Source organism: Ambystoma mexicanum, chromosome 12 (genome assembly GCF_040938575.1).
Source record: "Ambystoma mexicanum isolate Mex_15411 chromosome 12, UKY_AmexF1_1, whole genome shotgun sequence".
NCBI lineage: Eukaryota > Metazoa > Chordata > Amphibia > Caudata > Ambystomatidae > Ambystoma > Ambystoma mexicanum.
The window spans coordinates 1,009,803,139-1,009,819,572 of NC_090936.1; the positions used below are offsets into that span (position 1 = coordinate 1,009,803,139).

The 16,434-nt window shown below is 46.1% G+C and overlaps 1 protein-coding gene across 2 annotated transcripts in view; it reads right to left on the bottom strand.

Moving 5' to 3' along the window:
- The window catches only part of LOC138514207 (uncharacterized), a 551,131-nt gene that overhangs the window by 243,362 nt on the left and 291,335 nt on the right, over positions 1 to 16,434 (bottom strand). For both annotated transcript variants that reach the window (XM_069629548.1, XM_069629547.1), the window contains one exon: positions 9,810 to 9,967. In XM_069629548.1, coding sequence (XP_069485649.1) covers positions 9,810 to 9,967 — 158 coding nt within the window. The remainder of the gene's footprint in view (positions 1 to 9,809; positions 9,968 to 16,434) is intronic.

The window sequence follows — 16,434 nt, forward strand, 5'->3', positions numbered from 1 at the left end:
AGAGCAGGTCTTCACGGATGTTCAGGAGAGCAGTTTGTATTTATTATGTTTATATAGCGCTTTACTCCAAAACGCTAGTTTCCGTACTTTTGGCTACTCTGAAGCTAGACTGATGATCATGGAGACAACCAACAGATTCAGTGTGAAGATTAAGATGGGAGATGTGGCGATAGTAAGGATATCAGTGTGGTCCATGATGGTTTTGGAAGAACAGGGAAGAACCTGTTTTGATGAGGATTTCATAGACCGGACTGGTCTAGAAACCTCATCAGGGGAGAAGAGAGAAGGGGGGCACAGAGGGGCTGGGAGAAGAGGAGGGACTGAGGGGGAGGAGAAGCTGAGAGGGTGGACAGGTTGTCCTGGGTTTTACTGATAAGTGAGAAGCCAGGGCCGAACAGAGGACCTGGGAAGGGACAGGAGAGGTAGATACTGCGGCAGGATTGGCCAGCTCCTTGCAGATTTTAAAGAGTTTGGCTGAGATGTTAGATGCCGCAGAAACACAGGCTTGGGTGTGTGCTGTCTTCTTAGTGAGGACAAAGTCGGTATTGCGTTTGGAGCAGGCAGCAGGCCAGTTTTTCAGAGGATGTACAAGATGCTAACCATTTCCTCTCGGCCACTACACTTACGTTTGAGGGTGACTAGGTCTCAGTCGTACCAGGCGTTGCATTTAAATTTTAGGCTTCATGCGGATCCCCATGACAGGAGCAAGTACGTCGAGAGTATCTGAGAGACAGACTTCTTTTGCGGCACCGAACACTTTGCATCGAGGTGGACTGCACGCCTCATCGCCCCAGGACTTAGACAATTGAGGTGTTCCACTTTTTTTCGAGGATCTCAACGCCATGTGGTTCCCGCTTTGAAGTGAGTCCAAGAAACCCTTCCATCTCTTCTCATCCATCAGTGGGGTGGTTGAACTTTTGGACCAGTAAGCAAGACTTGTTAAACATTTATGGACTGGGCTTGTTAATACTTTTATTACTGGTTGCCCCGGGGTGAGGGGATCCTCACTGAGAATTGTGTCTGTATGGCTAAAGAAAGCATTCGGCCATTGTTTTACACTTAACCTGCCTGCCTTCATTCCTTGTGATCCATGTTGATACACCTTGCTGCATGATTTGAATGCTACATAATGACGGTCAGCAGTTGATGCATTTTAAAGGAATCTTAAGATGTGTGGTACCACATAGAAACTGTATATGTTTGTCATATTAGAATTACCAGAGCAAAGTGTGTTTTTGAATTGTGTATAGATCTCTGAACCTTAATTTTATATGAAGAACTGTGTTAGCACATAACAGTGTGTGGACATTGTGGGGGCTTGGGGACTCACTGTACTTAAGAACCAGCCTGCATCACCTCCTTAGAGTTTAAGCCTTGGCTGCTGGTCCATAGCTACCATATAGAGACCCTTGGTTGGGGTGCTCTGTGCCTCTACTCTGCCATATAGACGTGCGAGGTAAAGATGTGCCCCTCAAGTCTTAGATACCAAACTAGCTTGTGTTTGAACCAAGACAGCAAGCAGCAACATTTTATGAAGAAATCCAACGACAGTGTGTGAAGCACATGTTATGAGCGACGCAAATATAATTGGAAACCAAAAAGGAATTAATTAACTTTGGTAGGCCAAGTGAGATACCCATATACAGAGTGGTCTGGCGCCACATGGGTGCTCATTCAAAGGTCTCTGTTATGTATCCTGTTATGTAGCCAACGGAATTGCGACTGTATTGTGAAACAGAAGTTTGTATCGAAGTGGCCCTGCAACGCGTCAAGTTAAATCCTGTGCACATTCGAAAGTCTTTGATAAACCAAGGTGAACTACAACTGGTCCGAGCCCGGCTGAGGAAGACTAATTGAAAAGGGGAAGGATCTGAGCCGGGCTAAAAAGGATCCGGGGTGACCCGTGAGTCACTCGAGAAAACAAATATTCTCTAACTATGTAGCAATAGGTATCTGAGCCCGGAAGAGGGGGATCCAGGGTGAAGCAACCGAGTTGAATATGTGAACTGCGAAAAGAACGGTGTATCTTAATTTTGTGTACACTGAATCAAGAGACTTTGATGAGAAGAGAGACTTGGGCACAGAAGGCCCCGTTGCTGGAAATCGAACTGTATCCTTGTGTCAAAGAAGCCACAGTGTGTGCTTTGCTCGAGTGAACTGCTTTGCCCCATGCTGAAAACATAGGGAAGGGAGGCCAACGGCCCGAACATTCTGACATAACACTTTGTGAAAACTTCTTTCTCATGAACACTACCCCACCTTATTTGTAAATTAGTGGTAATGACGGGCAATAGTTTTTCTTAAAATATGCCATTTTACTTTGACAACACTCCACTAGGACTGCATTATTATTATTCATAGCTTGCTCCCATATGTAGATTTAGGTTTAGATAGGCGTTTATCTCAACCATGTGAAATTTCAATAAACACCCTTGAACTGTGGTTACTTGTGTCTGTTTTACTGTTGATACCATGCCTTCCTTACAAGTGTCCCACTCCCTGAAGACCCCTCATCCAGGTGACCCTCCCACACTGGTCCACGCCAGGAACAAGATCCAAAAGTGATGGCCGTGTCCTGGCCACCTGGATGACATATCCCCAGGGACTAGTGGGTGAGACACCTTCTGGCTTCTCGTACTAGCCACTCCAGAAGGAACTAGCTCAATAGAGGCAGAGCGCTGCAGTTTGCACATTATTGTAGGTAAGGAGTTAACCGTCATGTGGATTTTTAGTTACCACCCCCAATGTGTCATCTTGCATGGGTGTTGGGAAACTTTTCTTTTTGCTGTTTTCATTCCATAGACGTTCAGAGGAGACCCTTTCTTTTTGCTTTGTTTTGGATGCTGACAGTTAAGTAAAGTCTTAGGCTTTACTTCCATTGCTTTGTGCTCATTTGTATGGGGAAACTGACCAGTCCATAGGACTATCAGCACTGGGAGACTATGGGCCTCATTAGAATTGTGCTGGTCCGGAAACAGTGCCGGTAACCCTACCGACACCACTGTTTCCGGACCGGCACACTACAAATCTGCAGGCTGATGCCGTCCTGCTCGCCAGTGTCAGAACTGCCGGATGGGACGGCACCCACTCGCAGAGTTCTCACAGAATCACTGGCACTGTTAACGGTGCCGGTGCTCCCGTGTCCCCATTCCCTTAAGTGTCCTATGGGACTCCATGGGAATGGGGACTAACAAAATTTACCGGCACCTGACTTCCTGGCCACCAGACTTGGAATAGCCCAGCAGCAGTGGTAATTCATTACGGGTCCGGCAGCTACCTGACTGTTTTACCGGCACAGTAACCGCCGGACCCATAATGAGGCCTCATGTCTCCCTTAGTGAATTTCTTATGATTTTAAAGATGCACACATCCCCCTAACTCACCTCTACTCTGTATCCGTATACCTTTCTTTTGTAGGTTTTGACTTTTTACACCTAAACCTTTGCATTTTACCGCATAATGCCGTAAAGAGGATCATACTCCAAAATGCTATGCTTTCCAGGGCAAAGGAGCAGTCTTTGTGAGTGGCCGCATATGGAGGCTGGGACTGCCTGGTACCAGTCCACATCCGGGTCACACGAGGTTTCTTGCTGGGAAGAACGTGTGGCCAGTAGCTATTCATGATTGGATAACCACTGCCAGTTAAAATGGTGCAGATCTGTACCACTGGTGGACCTCCTGGTGACTCCAGTCCCAATCCTGGATAGAAAAGGACACATGGCGGAAGAATCAATACTTTAAACCCCGGGCTCTTAGAAACATCCATATCAGATAAAGGCAGCAGAAGATATGGCAAGGGTCTATCTCTTGGAACTGTTCAGGTTACAACCATGGTTTTGATTGGTTCAATTAATAAAAGGAAGGGGGAGCGGGTGGGGAGGAGGGGGGGAGGGGTGGGGAAAAGTATGAAGACACTACTAGACTCTACAAGAAAGTTCAAGGGAGTTGAATAAAAGGTTCATGTTGATAACAATGTTCTTAACATATGTTGTGACGAAAGCCCAACTATTGTCTTAAGTGAAAAAATGAAAATAAAGTTGGTTAAAAAAAAAAAAAGAAAAGGACACACGCAGCCATTCAATAAATCATTGTTGGAGCCAAGGCTCCTACAAAGAAGTGCAACCTGCTGAAGACCCGTGGACCACCATTGTAGCAGACCAGCATCAACTCCAGTGCAGTCTAGGTGAAGCCCTGCTGCTTTGTCTTGTAATCAAGGTAGCCCTTATCGCTGCTTCAACTCCTGGACCGGTGGGAACACAACCAGTCTCGACCCCTGCTCGAGGATACATGCCTGCTGAGCCTTCCGAAGTGTCGGTGTACAACCCGGTGGACTGACCAGCTCTCTCCTGCGCTACCTCGCTGCAGTCCGTGCTGTCCCTAGTGCATCCTTAGAACTTGGAAGATATTCAACTTGTGCTACAAGATGCCTGCTTCTGCAGTTCTAGCTTTCTAATCCAACAGTCACTGTGCAGGACCTTCTTTGTTCACCAACTGAAGATAGCCTGTCGCCGCCTGACTTTGGTGACTGTCACTGAATCAGTATTACCCAAACTGACCTTTTCAAATTGACCTTTTGTCCCAATTGACCCAATAATAGTGGTCCTAATTGACATTCTGCACAATTGACCTTTACCTGTATCTTAGTTCTTTTATATATGTGTGGGGTGGGTGGTTTTGCGGGGTTTCCCCCCCCACATTTATGTCCTAATTGACCTAATAAATTAGATCAAATTTCCCACGAGCAATTCTCCTACGATCAATTGCGATTAGAGAAATTTGTTTACATCCACTGAATCCAGTCTTCTTCGCTCCCTGGGGGTCTCTTGAGCTCCCCTGCTCCTCAGAAGTCTTCTCCTTTTCGTTGCAAAGGGGATCGGATGGACAGACCCTCGAACAGCAATAAAGGAACCGCATTCGACCAAAAGAAAATCCCGTTTCCAAAACAAACCTCTGCAAATGTGACCCTGGGTCTCCCTCAACCGGATCACGCACAGAATTACACATGGAATTACGTGGCCCCAATGGATTCCAGAACCCCTGAAGTGGTCTCTGGAAAAATCAAAGTAAGTTTTCATATCTGTTTTGCCCTCCCCACCATCCATAGAGTTACATAGGCGTGCTGGGCATAGATTGTGGTAGTCTTTGTCGAGGATCCTTCCCTGGGCATTGCCTAAGGTGGTGGGATTGAGAGAGAGACACTTACCTGAACTTTTGGGGCACTTAATCAAAACCACTGGCATTGCAAATCCAATAGTAAACCGACCTGAACAGTGATCTTGTGGAATTGGTGGCTTTAGGGCACTAGGCCCCATCCTATCTCAGGGATGTACATACTAATAGTTAATGGAACTAATTCAAGGTTTGATTTGCAGAATTGATTACTTACCTGTCTTTTACTCGTTTTGAATCAACTGTTTACAACAAAGAGTTACTGAGCATGCTCTGTGCGTGTCTCTCATTGTAGCCCTAGACTCGCACACCTCTCCCGAGTCCAAGCCTTGCTGCTTTGCTACCTACCATGGCTGAGCTTGGCTATACTGCAGTGCCTTTCCTGTTCACCAAAATCCAACCCACGTTTGATTTTAGAAATCCATTTTGCCAAAATGGATGTAAGATTTTTTTCAGATTAGGAGGTAATCTGAACTCTGCCACCCCTTTATTTAAGGTCAAGCGCTCTGCTTTAGGAGCTCCAAGCTAGAGGCAATGAACGAACTGAACTTTATTGAGTAAATCTTCCTTCTACATATATTGGTGCAAAAAGAGTGGTAGAGACCCAAATAACCAGTCTTCTAAGAGGGGATAAGGCCAAAATCACAAGCATATGAGGTTCCGCCGCTGGTGGAGCATGAAACTGAATAGATAAGCATCGATTAACCTAATTAGGTAGAGAGGGCACATCTCTGTAATTAGATCTTTGAAGAATTCCGTCATAATATGGAAGCTATACATGTTATGAGTATTTTCCCTATATCGGAAAGGACATTCTTTTATTAGTGCACAGAGCCCATCAGTCTACCCGTCCTGTGTCAGATAAGGCCACATGCCAGGAATAATGGAAATCCATGAAGGTTTCTTGTAGAAGATCAAAACAAGCAAGTCTGAGTGCTCTAGACATAGAGAGCTGGGACCAATTCAAAACACAGACAGTGGAATTACAGAGGATGGAGTAGTGGGTAATCCAGAAACTAAAAAGAAAGCTAGATGTCCGCCAGCCAATTCTCTGAGCGTGCTCTCAGGAGAGGTCTGAATAGATGCCACTTTGCTCAAGGTCTCCTCATCAAGGAATGTAGACATTTTGTTACAGCCATCCGACTCGCTATCAGCAGCATGCCAGCCAGGAAGAACTCTCTCTTAGGAACCTGAACGTATACACCACAACTTGAATGGCATGCCCTACCCTTGGTTGATACCACAGAGAAAGCAGAGGCCCACAAAAAGGAAGGAGTATTCTTAGACTGCAGCTGAGTTCCAGAAGAGACAGTGGCGCCATGACAAAGGAGCTACAGGGGGAAATAAAGTACCTATAGTGAGATCACCCCCTCCACACTAAGACCCCAATTAAAATGGGGCAAGTACATGGAGGATTACTGGCTTTGGCTTAAAACCAGCAATCTTGACATTTATGAATCAATAACGTTCTTCTAGCAGGAACTGGTTGTTTGCTAGAACTCGGCATCTCACTGCCTATTATCCTGGCCGCTTCCTGGTTATGGACCTGTGATGTTGTCAATGCACCTTCCTATTATGGCACTAAAGGGCTGTGTGATGAATCCCAGGCATGTGTCCCATCTCTCAAGGGGGAGCCACCCACTTTGGGATTAGGAAGGTGAGCCTGTTATGCAATACGCTCCCTAGGGGACATTGGGAATTGACAACGTTAACAATGTTCAGGACATCTTTACCACCTCCTGGAGAAACCGTTACCAATGGACTTCTCTCCTTTACTCCAGGGAAGAAGTTAAAACCAGTAGGAAACCAACTGATGGGGAGAGCATCCTCTGGAGAACACCCAGAGACAGGACGCAGTCCCTCTGACAAAGAGGGAGCCACGCAGAGGACATGGTGGGCAGAGATTGAGGGCTCTGCAATGAACACTGCCACTTTGAAGATGAGTAGGGGGTCACTGAGGCAAGAAGTGACCAGAGTAGCTCCCAGAAGTACCACCATCCCATTGCATAAATGCCAAAGTCCTGAACAGGAAGAAGAACCGAAAAACCGACTGCACATCCAAGAGGAAACTATGGTGCAGGTCCGCAGGACCCAGTGACGCTGATTCCAGTACAGAGTCCTGCCACTGGAAAGGAGGAATGTGGCTTCCATAGGGGACTGGTTGGATGTTGGAGAAACCAGAGACCATGCAAGACGAGGCCGTGGCCCAGTGTGGCTGGCAAACTGAAAACCCTGCGCCAGGGGGTAAAAGAGACAGATTAGCAGTGCTGAATGAGCCTGTAGCCCACCTGGGGCTGAGAAACCGAATACCCGCAAGGGGGTGAAAGAAAAATACGAAACAGGGCTGAACGTGCAATTTGCCTAATGTTGTTGAGGAACTGAAGACCTCACGAGGGGGTGAAAGTGATAGATTAAGCGGGGTTGAGCAAGCCCTTCGCCCAGCTGGGGCTGAGAAACAGAAGAACCTGTGAAGGGGTGAAAGAGTCGCATGGATCAGGGCAGAACAAGCACGTAGGGCTCAGAGATTAGAAACCCCATGAGGGGACGAGAGACAAAATAAAGCATGCAGGGTGGAACAGGTCCACAGCCCACCTGGTGCTCGCCATTGGAAACAGTACCAGAATGACAGTGTGTGAACTATTTTCTTTCGCTGTGAACAATTTTCTACCAAAGTCAGGAGAATATATCCCTGAAGGAGGGATAAGTGGGACACTTTTCAGAATACCAAACATTTGTATTAGCCAAAACCAAGACATCTATCTTATTTCTTTTCTTTAACTAGATTTCTTTGTAATTGGTCTACAAAACCAGAAGCTGGAAGAGACCAAGGACATTGTGGGTTGGGGGGGGGGGTCAGAAAATCAGCCAGCACTAATTTTCCAAAGACAGGTAATCTTGAGGATAAGCTGAGATTCTCGCTTTCTTGCTTTCTTTTCTTACTTTATTTTCTTTCCTTCCTTCCTTGTAGGGCAGAGATAGGTTAGCATAGCTTTAAAAGAGTAAAGTTACTTTTTGTAAGATTTCCTGACTAGCACTCGTTTATTGTTTTCTAGCATAGGGAATTTATCTTACGAACAGGGCCCAGAGTAGGCTTTAAGATGGCTAATAAAGTAATTTGTTCAACAATGTCCTCTTGTCCTTCTCCTTTGTCTGACTTAACACTTTTGTAGCATGGCCCAGCTGAAGAACAGGAGAGGATTCAGAGTGGATTGCACCTGTCTTAAGGGCCTCTGCCTGGGTGAGGAACAACAGTCCTGACTCTGGGTCCAGTAAGGCCTACACAGCTTTCCTTAGGAGGCTGTGTTGGCTGCTATACTGGAGCCCGGCAGGATACACATGCAGCCCTCCGCACCAGTCATGATCCCAGCTTGAGGTCAGAACGCCATGTTTCTAATGCCTGAACAAGGCTGTCAAACTCTTCACTCATGAATAGCCCATGCCAGTGCACCTTGGTAGATTCAATGGAACAGGGGGATTTCTTAAGATTTAACCACAGGATCAAATTATAAAATGTGTGCTGTGCCAACGGGATGCTCTTTATGGAATGATTGTGCCAAGGCATCTTTACTCTCTCTCTACAATTCCTTGCCCACATTTCTTGCACCAACGGGCCCCAAGTGTGCCCTAGGTTGATCTGAAGGGGCGGCCTCAAGTTCAGGCACACATACACACAGTATTAGTTGTGAGGAATTGGCAAAATAACTGTTAACCTCTCAGAGAATCAAAAGGCATGGACACTTAAGCCTCCATCTAGAGTGGACATGGGAGCACTTTGAAATGGTACCTGCTGTTAGGTTAAAACTGCACATTAAAGACCGTTCCATTGTTAGGTTACATTGGCATCCCAGGAACATTCCAAGTATTAGTGTTCTCCGGCACTTGGATTTACTACAGTGAAGGAAATTACTGAATGGTCTGCAATCTGACTGTGAACCCAACACAAGTGGCATGTCCAGTAATAGCAGGCCTGTGTGAAATAGCATGCTTCAAAATAGCATGCTTCAAAAATGTGCTGCAACAGTTGTAAGGAGCCATTCAAAGTGTTTCTTAGAAGTGATTCAGAAACACTCGAAGTGTTCGCAGAGCGATTAGACCCAAGATATCGCAAATTACAATCAAGCGTTCCCTCCCCTTGCTTAGCTTCAACCTTATGGGGAATCCGGAGGAAGCTGGAAGCCATTTATACATCTAACACAATCTCAATTGAAAGAAACACTTGCTTAAAAACACTGCAAGAGAGCTCACTTACAAGTGACTGTGCAAAGGGGCCTAGCTCTTTTGGCCTGGGTGGCATGACTATGTGGAAGGGAATCTGGGTTCAGAATGCATGTGTGGCTACAACCGCTGTACTGACTTTGAACGCTCAGAGAGGGTGCACAGTATCACTATAAACGGAGTGGGGAGGGGATGGTGAATGAAGGAATATACTCTTCTAATTTGTATCTTCCTCTGCAAACAAGGTATTTGTCAGGGTAAGATGGCCATATCAGGGCAGGCAAAGTGCTGGAAGACTGCCATAGGCTGGAAGAACAGAGAAGCTACTCATAAAACACTGTCAGGGCCTGGATTAGTGGAACTCGATTGATATTGTGAACCAGTGTGTGCGGTACAGACCCAATAAGGGGTCAGTGAGCAATTACCTCTTTCAGTTCCTCTTCATGTTCAGGAAATCCGGAAAACTTTACTTCTGTTTCATTCAGCACAAGACTAGAGTTCCTCTTTTTCGGCTGTAAACTGTTACCTTCACCGCCACCACCACTTGAAGTGCTAAGCAGCTGGGTTTGCTTTACAGGAGTCTCTAAACAAAACCATGCAAGAGAGGAAAAGTTTCAACCGTAGGTATTGCAAGCGACTAAAAAAGTCAGCAGCGTTAGAATGAAAAAGTCCCTTACCTGTAAAGCTAGTTCTCCAGGACTGCTGTCTTTCATAGATTCACCTGCTGCAACTACCCTCTAACGTCTGGCATGAATGCACCCAATGATGGAGGATTTTCAAAGCATGTTAATCGTTTAAAAAGTGCTGGAGAACTCCAGATATTAGGAGGGGGAAATCTCACGAGGCTGTTAAAATCGCTCCCAAGGACTAGCAACCAAGGACTAGCCTCTAAACTAACAACAACAAACAAAAACACCCATTACAGATCATTTAGTTGAGACCCAGAAATAAGAGAAATGTCTGCATCACGGGAGACTACATTTGCCTCTGGGGTACATATGAGCCTAACCTCACAACGTTTTAGGATGAACCACAGACCTTTGTTATAGCTCAGTCGGATTTACGTTAAAAGAAAGTATCCCAAAAGTTCCAATTACAAAATTACGGACCCCACTTGCCCGCATTTTGCAATTGGATCTTTTGGGATTTTAACCGTGTGTCCCATGCACTACCTTTAATGCATGCGGGGGGACACCCTGGCAATCCCTGCAGCCCATAATACCGGACTGGGGAGCAGGGACAACCCCCCCCCACCCGCAACCCTGCTCCCCTGTTCTATATTAAGGGCTTCAGTCTAATCTACTATGCCGAATGCACACTAAATGTGCATTAAGCATTTTAGATTCGATATTTTCTTCCATTTCCCCCATAGTCAGTATGGGCTCTAATCTCCTGAAGATGCAACTACGAGAACTAATTACAATACCCTGCATGTGGTCCCCACTAATGATGTGTATAGTTGTAACAACTTCTCCTTTTCGGTGGCTCTGCCTACACATTACAACATTCATTTTCCCTTGACTTTGGCATACTGTTTACTCGCTATGATGTTGGCAGACATGACAACTCCGAAAGGTCCTGCTCCTGTTTGACTACCTGGAACGTCACCACACATTTACTGCTAAGGGTATCTGCATCCTAAAATGCATGCATTGTTATGTGGTTGCATTAGGCCCCATTTCTGTTTTTGTTTTTCTACTTCAAATAGTATCCTTTAAGACTAGACAAGTATATAAAAGGTCACTGGTTTAGGTGCTAGGGATATTCATATCCTCTGCAAAGAGGTCTACCAAACAAACAGTTCCACTGTATTGTCACTTAGAAATCAATGGAACAGCATCGAACCAAGGGCCGAATATTGTGGCTTGCCTCTTGTCACTTCCTTGTTCTTGCAACAGACTGTTTACCAGCGCTCTCTGCAGCCCACCTAGGCAGTTTGTAATGCAGTTTTGTAGTGTGCATCCACACGAAAGCCTGTCACTTTTAATGTAATCTTTTTATTGAAAATACTTGCAACAACATGGCATATCAGTCAGGATCAAAATATTGTACAGTGTACACCAACGTATGTTCAGGGATTACAAAGCAATCAACCAGTGCCCTCCACCCCCAACAATCCCTCCCACCCATTAGTGCGAACTATCATCATTAAGATAAAGGAAAAACATGAAAGCATGCGACATGTTTAACATATCGACATGCTATTCATATGTTATGTTATTTGGAATTCATATAGCGCTCTATATATCATTGGTATGACCGCAAAGTGCTGGTAGGTTGAACGCCCTGGGGGGCCGTAGTCCAGATCAGTTTAGAGAATAAGGTGTTGTAGGTTGCTTGGGTACACCAGTTATGGGTGCAGGTGGTATAATTGCCTGATGGTAGCTACATCCTAGTATTTAGGTGTTGTGTTATTGATATCAGTTGAATGTGTGCAGTCTGGCGGGCTGACACCAAGACTGGGTTTTGGCTGCGTTTGGCCTGCTTATGTGTGCAGCTAGGCCGGTTTGTCATGGGATAACAGCTACGTTTTATTAGAATGATGAGGCGTTTATGGGGTAGTGTTCGTATATGAGCAGCTAGGCCAAATTTGATTGAGGGGTATAGCTGTACTCTAATGAGTGATGGTGTAAAGTAGAGAGTAAGCATAGTGATATAGGGGTGAGTTTGGGTCGAGTTCTGATCTAAACATAGGTAAGTAACTTCTAGAACTATCTCAGGCTGCCCTTTCTAGTTGCGAGTCGAGCAAGAGCAATTCTAATTGAGTAGCGCATGCAAGTGGGTCGCAGTGCTAACTCAGTGGTACTTCAATATGTGAGTTAAAGTTGCTTTCAAGAAGTGAATCAATCTAACAAGAACAGTTCCTAAGCGTGTTAATAATGACAGTATCACAGTGTGCATCCTCCAGATTTGAATCAATGTAGCGAGACCAATGTAAAAGGTTACAGTGTGTGTGACGCAGACTAGTAAATACACAGTTCTATCACAGTGGACACTTTCTAGGTTTGAGTCACGCGGGTTGATGTGAGCCAGAATTCACAGTTCCATCTAAATGTGGGAAAGGTTAACATTCACAATCCGGGCCTGGTAAGATGCAGGTCAATATTCACAGAACTGTCCAAGTGTAGCAGTGGCTTGTGTACATAATTATATCTAGTTGTGGCATTGGGTAACAATCACAGTTCTTACTAGGTGCAGGGCAAGCTAGCATCCACAATCTTGTCGGGAGGACACATTCTAACTAAATGTTGTCATTGCTATCATTCACAACTGCGTCTAGATGCGACGCAGGCCAATGTTCACAATTCCATCTCAAATGTGGCACCTGCCAGCATCCACAATTCCAAGTGTGGCACTTGCCATCACTCAGAAATCTGTCTAGGGGTGACAAAGGCTAATGCTTATAATTCTAACCAAATGTGGGCATTGCTATCATTCGTAATTCAGTCCAGATGCGACGCAGGCTAATGTTCACAATTCCACCGAGAAGCGACTCAGGCTAATGTTCAGAATTCCATCTAGGTGTGGCACATGCTAATAATTGTGATTCAATCCAAGTGTGGCACATGCTAATATTCACATTACTATCTAGATGCAACTCAGGCTAGTGTTCAGAATTCCATCTAGGTGTGGCACATGCTAATAATCACAATTCGATCTAGTCTGGTACCTACTACCCCTCAGAATTCTATGTAAGTGTGGAACTTGCTAACATGCACATATATGTCTAGATGCGACGTAAGGCAAAATTACAATCCTATCTCGAGTAGACGTAGGGAGACGGTCACAATTTTATCTGGGAATGAATGTTGTGGGTGATGTTTGCCTGGCAGTCTATGATTTTGGTAAGGTAACGTAGAGTGGCAGGGCTTTGTGGAGTAGAGTGGCAGGGCTTTGTGGAGTAGAGTGATTGCTCTACTCCCCACCCATGCCACACTTACTTTTTTAGTTGGTCGGTTGGCGGATGGCTTCACTAGCTTCCCCCTGCTGACACCTGCAGGCACGATATGGAGCCGCCTCTCTGGGAGCCGCCCTTTGCCTGGGGCCCTTAGCCGCAGGGGCTGTCCTGGGCGGAGGTATTAAGAGGGGGGGATAGGTCAATCAAGGGGAGGTGGGCGGGAAAGGAGAGGACATAGTGGGGATGCAGGAAGTGGGAAGAAAGTGTTAGCAAGGGGGAACAGAGCGCTATATTGATATGTTATGTTAGCAGAATTTGAAACGAGCATGTTCACCCGAGTGCATCTTGGCGCAAGGATACAAACGACAGGCTACAGCAGACAGTAATTTTAGCAAAAAGCAGCAGTTTTAAGCAGATGGCGGAAATGCAGATGATTCTCAGTCAATTTAAGTTTAAGCGGAAGGTCATTCCAAAGCTTGCCAGCCACCACAGAAAAGGCCCAACCACCAACTCTCTGAAGCCGGAATTTAGGGACCAAGACCAGGTGTTCATTTCCAAACGAAGGCTCTGACAAGGAACATAAAGGTTGGAACTTATCTCAGAGGAAGTCTGCCCCAATCTGATAATAGACCCGATGGACGAGATACTTGAAAACTATACGCTGTTTTACCGGCAGCCTATGCAAGCGACGCAGAACCGGAATGATATGGGAACCATAAGGTGTCTCAGTGGCAACCCGGGTAGCCCAGTTCTGCAGTAGTTGCAGCCGATGGATGAGACCCGCTGGCTGAACCAGGTAGATAGCGTTACAGTAGTCAAGCCTACTGGAAACAAGAGAAGCCACGACTAAAGGCCGAAGTGAAAGTTGGAGAAACGGTAGAATCTTGCGGAAGACTGTCAGCAGAAAGTGCCCCGCCTGGCATACTGCACTAACCTGCGAAGCCATACCCAAAGAATCAGTCAGATAAACCCCTATGTTTTTCACCTCCGTCACCGGAGTGGTGAACACACCCAGTGAAGGCGGCCAGAAGGAGACAAGGAGTCAGATACAAGGGGGGGGGGGGGCAACAATCAGGACCTCCGTCTTGCACCCATTAGGATTGAGCCAACTGGAGCCCATCCAGTCTCCCACGGCTGACAGGCAGTCACATATAGGAGTCTACCAAATCCCAAAACGTACTTCCTTGCTGGGTGTTTGCTAACTGTTAAAGGCTGCTTCTCTCTAGCACACCTAACTAAGATAGCATAGTTGTCTACTCATTTTTTGTAGTTTGATTTGGGGCTTTCCATTGTATCAAGATAATTTTTCTAGCTGCAAATAGCATGAGGTGCACAAGCTTTCTAGTCATTGCATCATCATGCCATTCTTCTGCCTCAGATCCAAACAGCATTGACAAAGGGGACAGTGAGACTTTAGACCCGTGTATATGTGAAATCTGCCTATGAACATTAGACCAGAAGGTGGTTATCTTGGGGCAAGTCCAGAATATGTGGCCCATCGTGCCGAGTCGTCCACATTTCCTCCAGCAAGCAGCGGTGTGAGCCAATTTCATAATATACAAGCGTGTAATGGTGAAATATACATGTAGGATCTTGTATTGTATCTATTGTGTATATTGAGCGAAACCTCTTTAACCTCTCCCCCCCCTGAGAAAAAGCCATACATATCCCCTGCATCTAAGGCGATATTTAAGTCTTCTGCCCAACAATTTGCTAATGTTGAGTTTCTGTTTGGGTCATTCGAAACGCAGAGTCCATAGAATGTTTTAATTTTAGGGTATGTTGTAAAATCTCGGCCGAATTCTGCTTTGCAGGCCATGGGTTCCAGACTACGTGGCTCAGCTGTAGTGTGTACATTGATAACTGATCGTAAGGACGCATATCAGAGTCAGTCCTTCTCTGCAAGACCTAGTACTTGTTTGCTTCATTGAGCCCAAAGGGTTCGGAATCCTCAAATGGATCCATGACCCGTATATATGCTGCCAATTTGAGATTTGGCTTTGGTGTAGTGTGTATTCTAAGCTGAACGATAATAGTGCTCTAATGCTAGTCCACAGCAGTGAAGTACACACATCAGTTCCCATCAGTGAACACATCCTGTGGCATTGGGTGAGAGTAGGTACTATAAGTGTTTTTTTTTTTTAAAGCCCTTGGTAGCTTAGATGGTGGAAAGGCTAACATTTCCTGCAGAGTATATGGTTGCAACGTATTCAGTTCCAGAGCTTGCCAGCACAATGTATCCTCTGCATTTAGCCAGCATTTAGCCAACAAACTTGTGCGGCATGGTAGTTGAGCTTCCAAGAGGGAAGCGCAAGGCCTCCATCTGCTTTAGTCGCCTGTAAAATAGATCTGTGAATGCGTGCCTTTTTCCCCTCACCATATGAACTTGGTGAAGCGTTTATGCAACTCACTAAACACTGATGTTGTTGGGGATGTAGGGTTCATGGAGGCTAGGTATGTTAGTTTGGGCATGCCGTTCATTTTGACAGTTCATATTGACCGTTTATGCTGCCACTAGTGAGTTCCATTTGGCCATCTACAGTTTGATTATTTATTTTTTTAAAGTCAAATGTTTATTCGGAAGTTGCACAGAAGGGGGGCGCTGTTGGATGCGTACAAGATGGCTTCCTGATATTGCGTCTCCGCAGCTTGCTGAACCTCCGCAGCAGATCAAACATCCTTCCTGGGCACGTATCCACTTGCTAACGACCTATAAAGATCCTGCTGAGACGCAGCATCCCTGCTACCGACGCCTGAGCCTGTGCGTTGTGTCTAGAGCATTGGATCCCAGTTTCCGTTCTGGACGGACTGTGTGGTGGCTGCTGTGACACGTCTGCCGGGTGCGGCCTTCTGCGGTCTGGACTGCTAGTGGTGGTGCCTGCAAAGCTTCTCCTTTGAACTGGTGGTGGGAGATCCCTAGGGACAGCATCCGCTGTCATTGTGCACCAGCACATTGTGTTGCGTACCTGGTGGCAGGTCCCATGTTGGGACTGCTTATCCTGGGCCACGCCCCCCAGGCGCCTGGGGACGGCACTGGCAGTGCCTCACTGCTGTGGTTCGTGGGCAGAGTGTGGCGACTCAGTGCCGGCTCCCCTTGTGGTGCGGATTGGAAGCTGGAGGTGTACCTACGCCAGACTGGAATCCGGCACGCT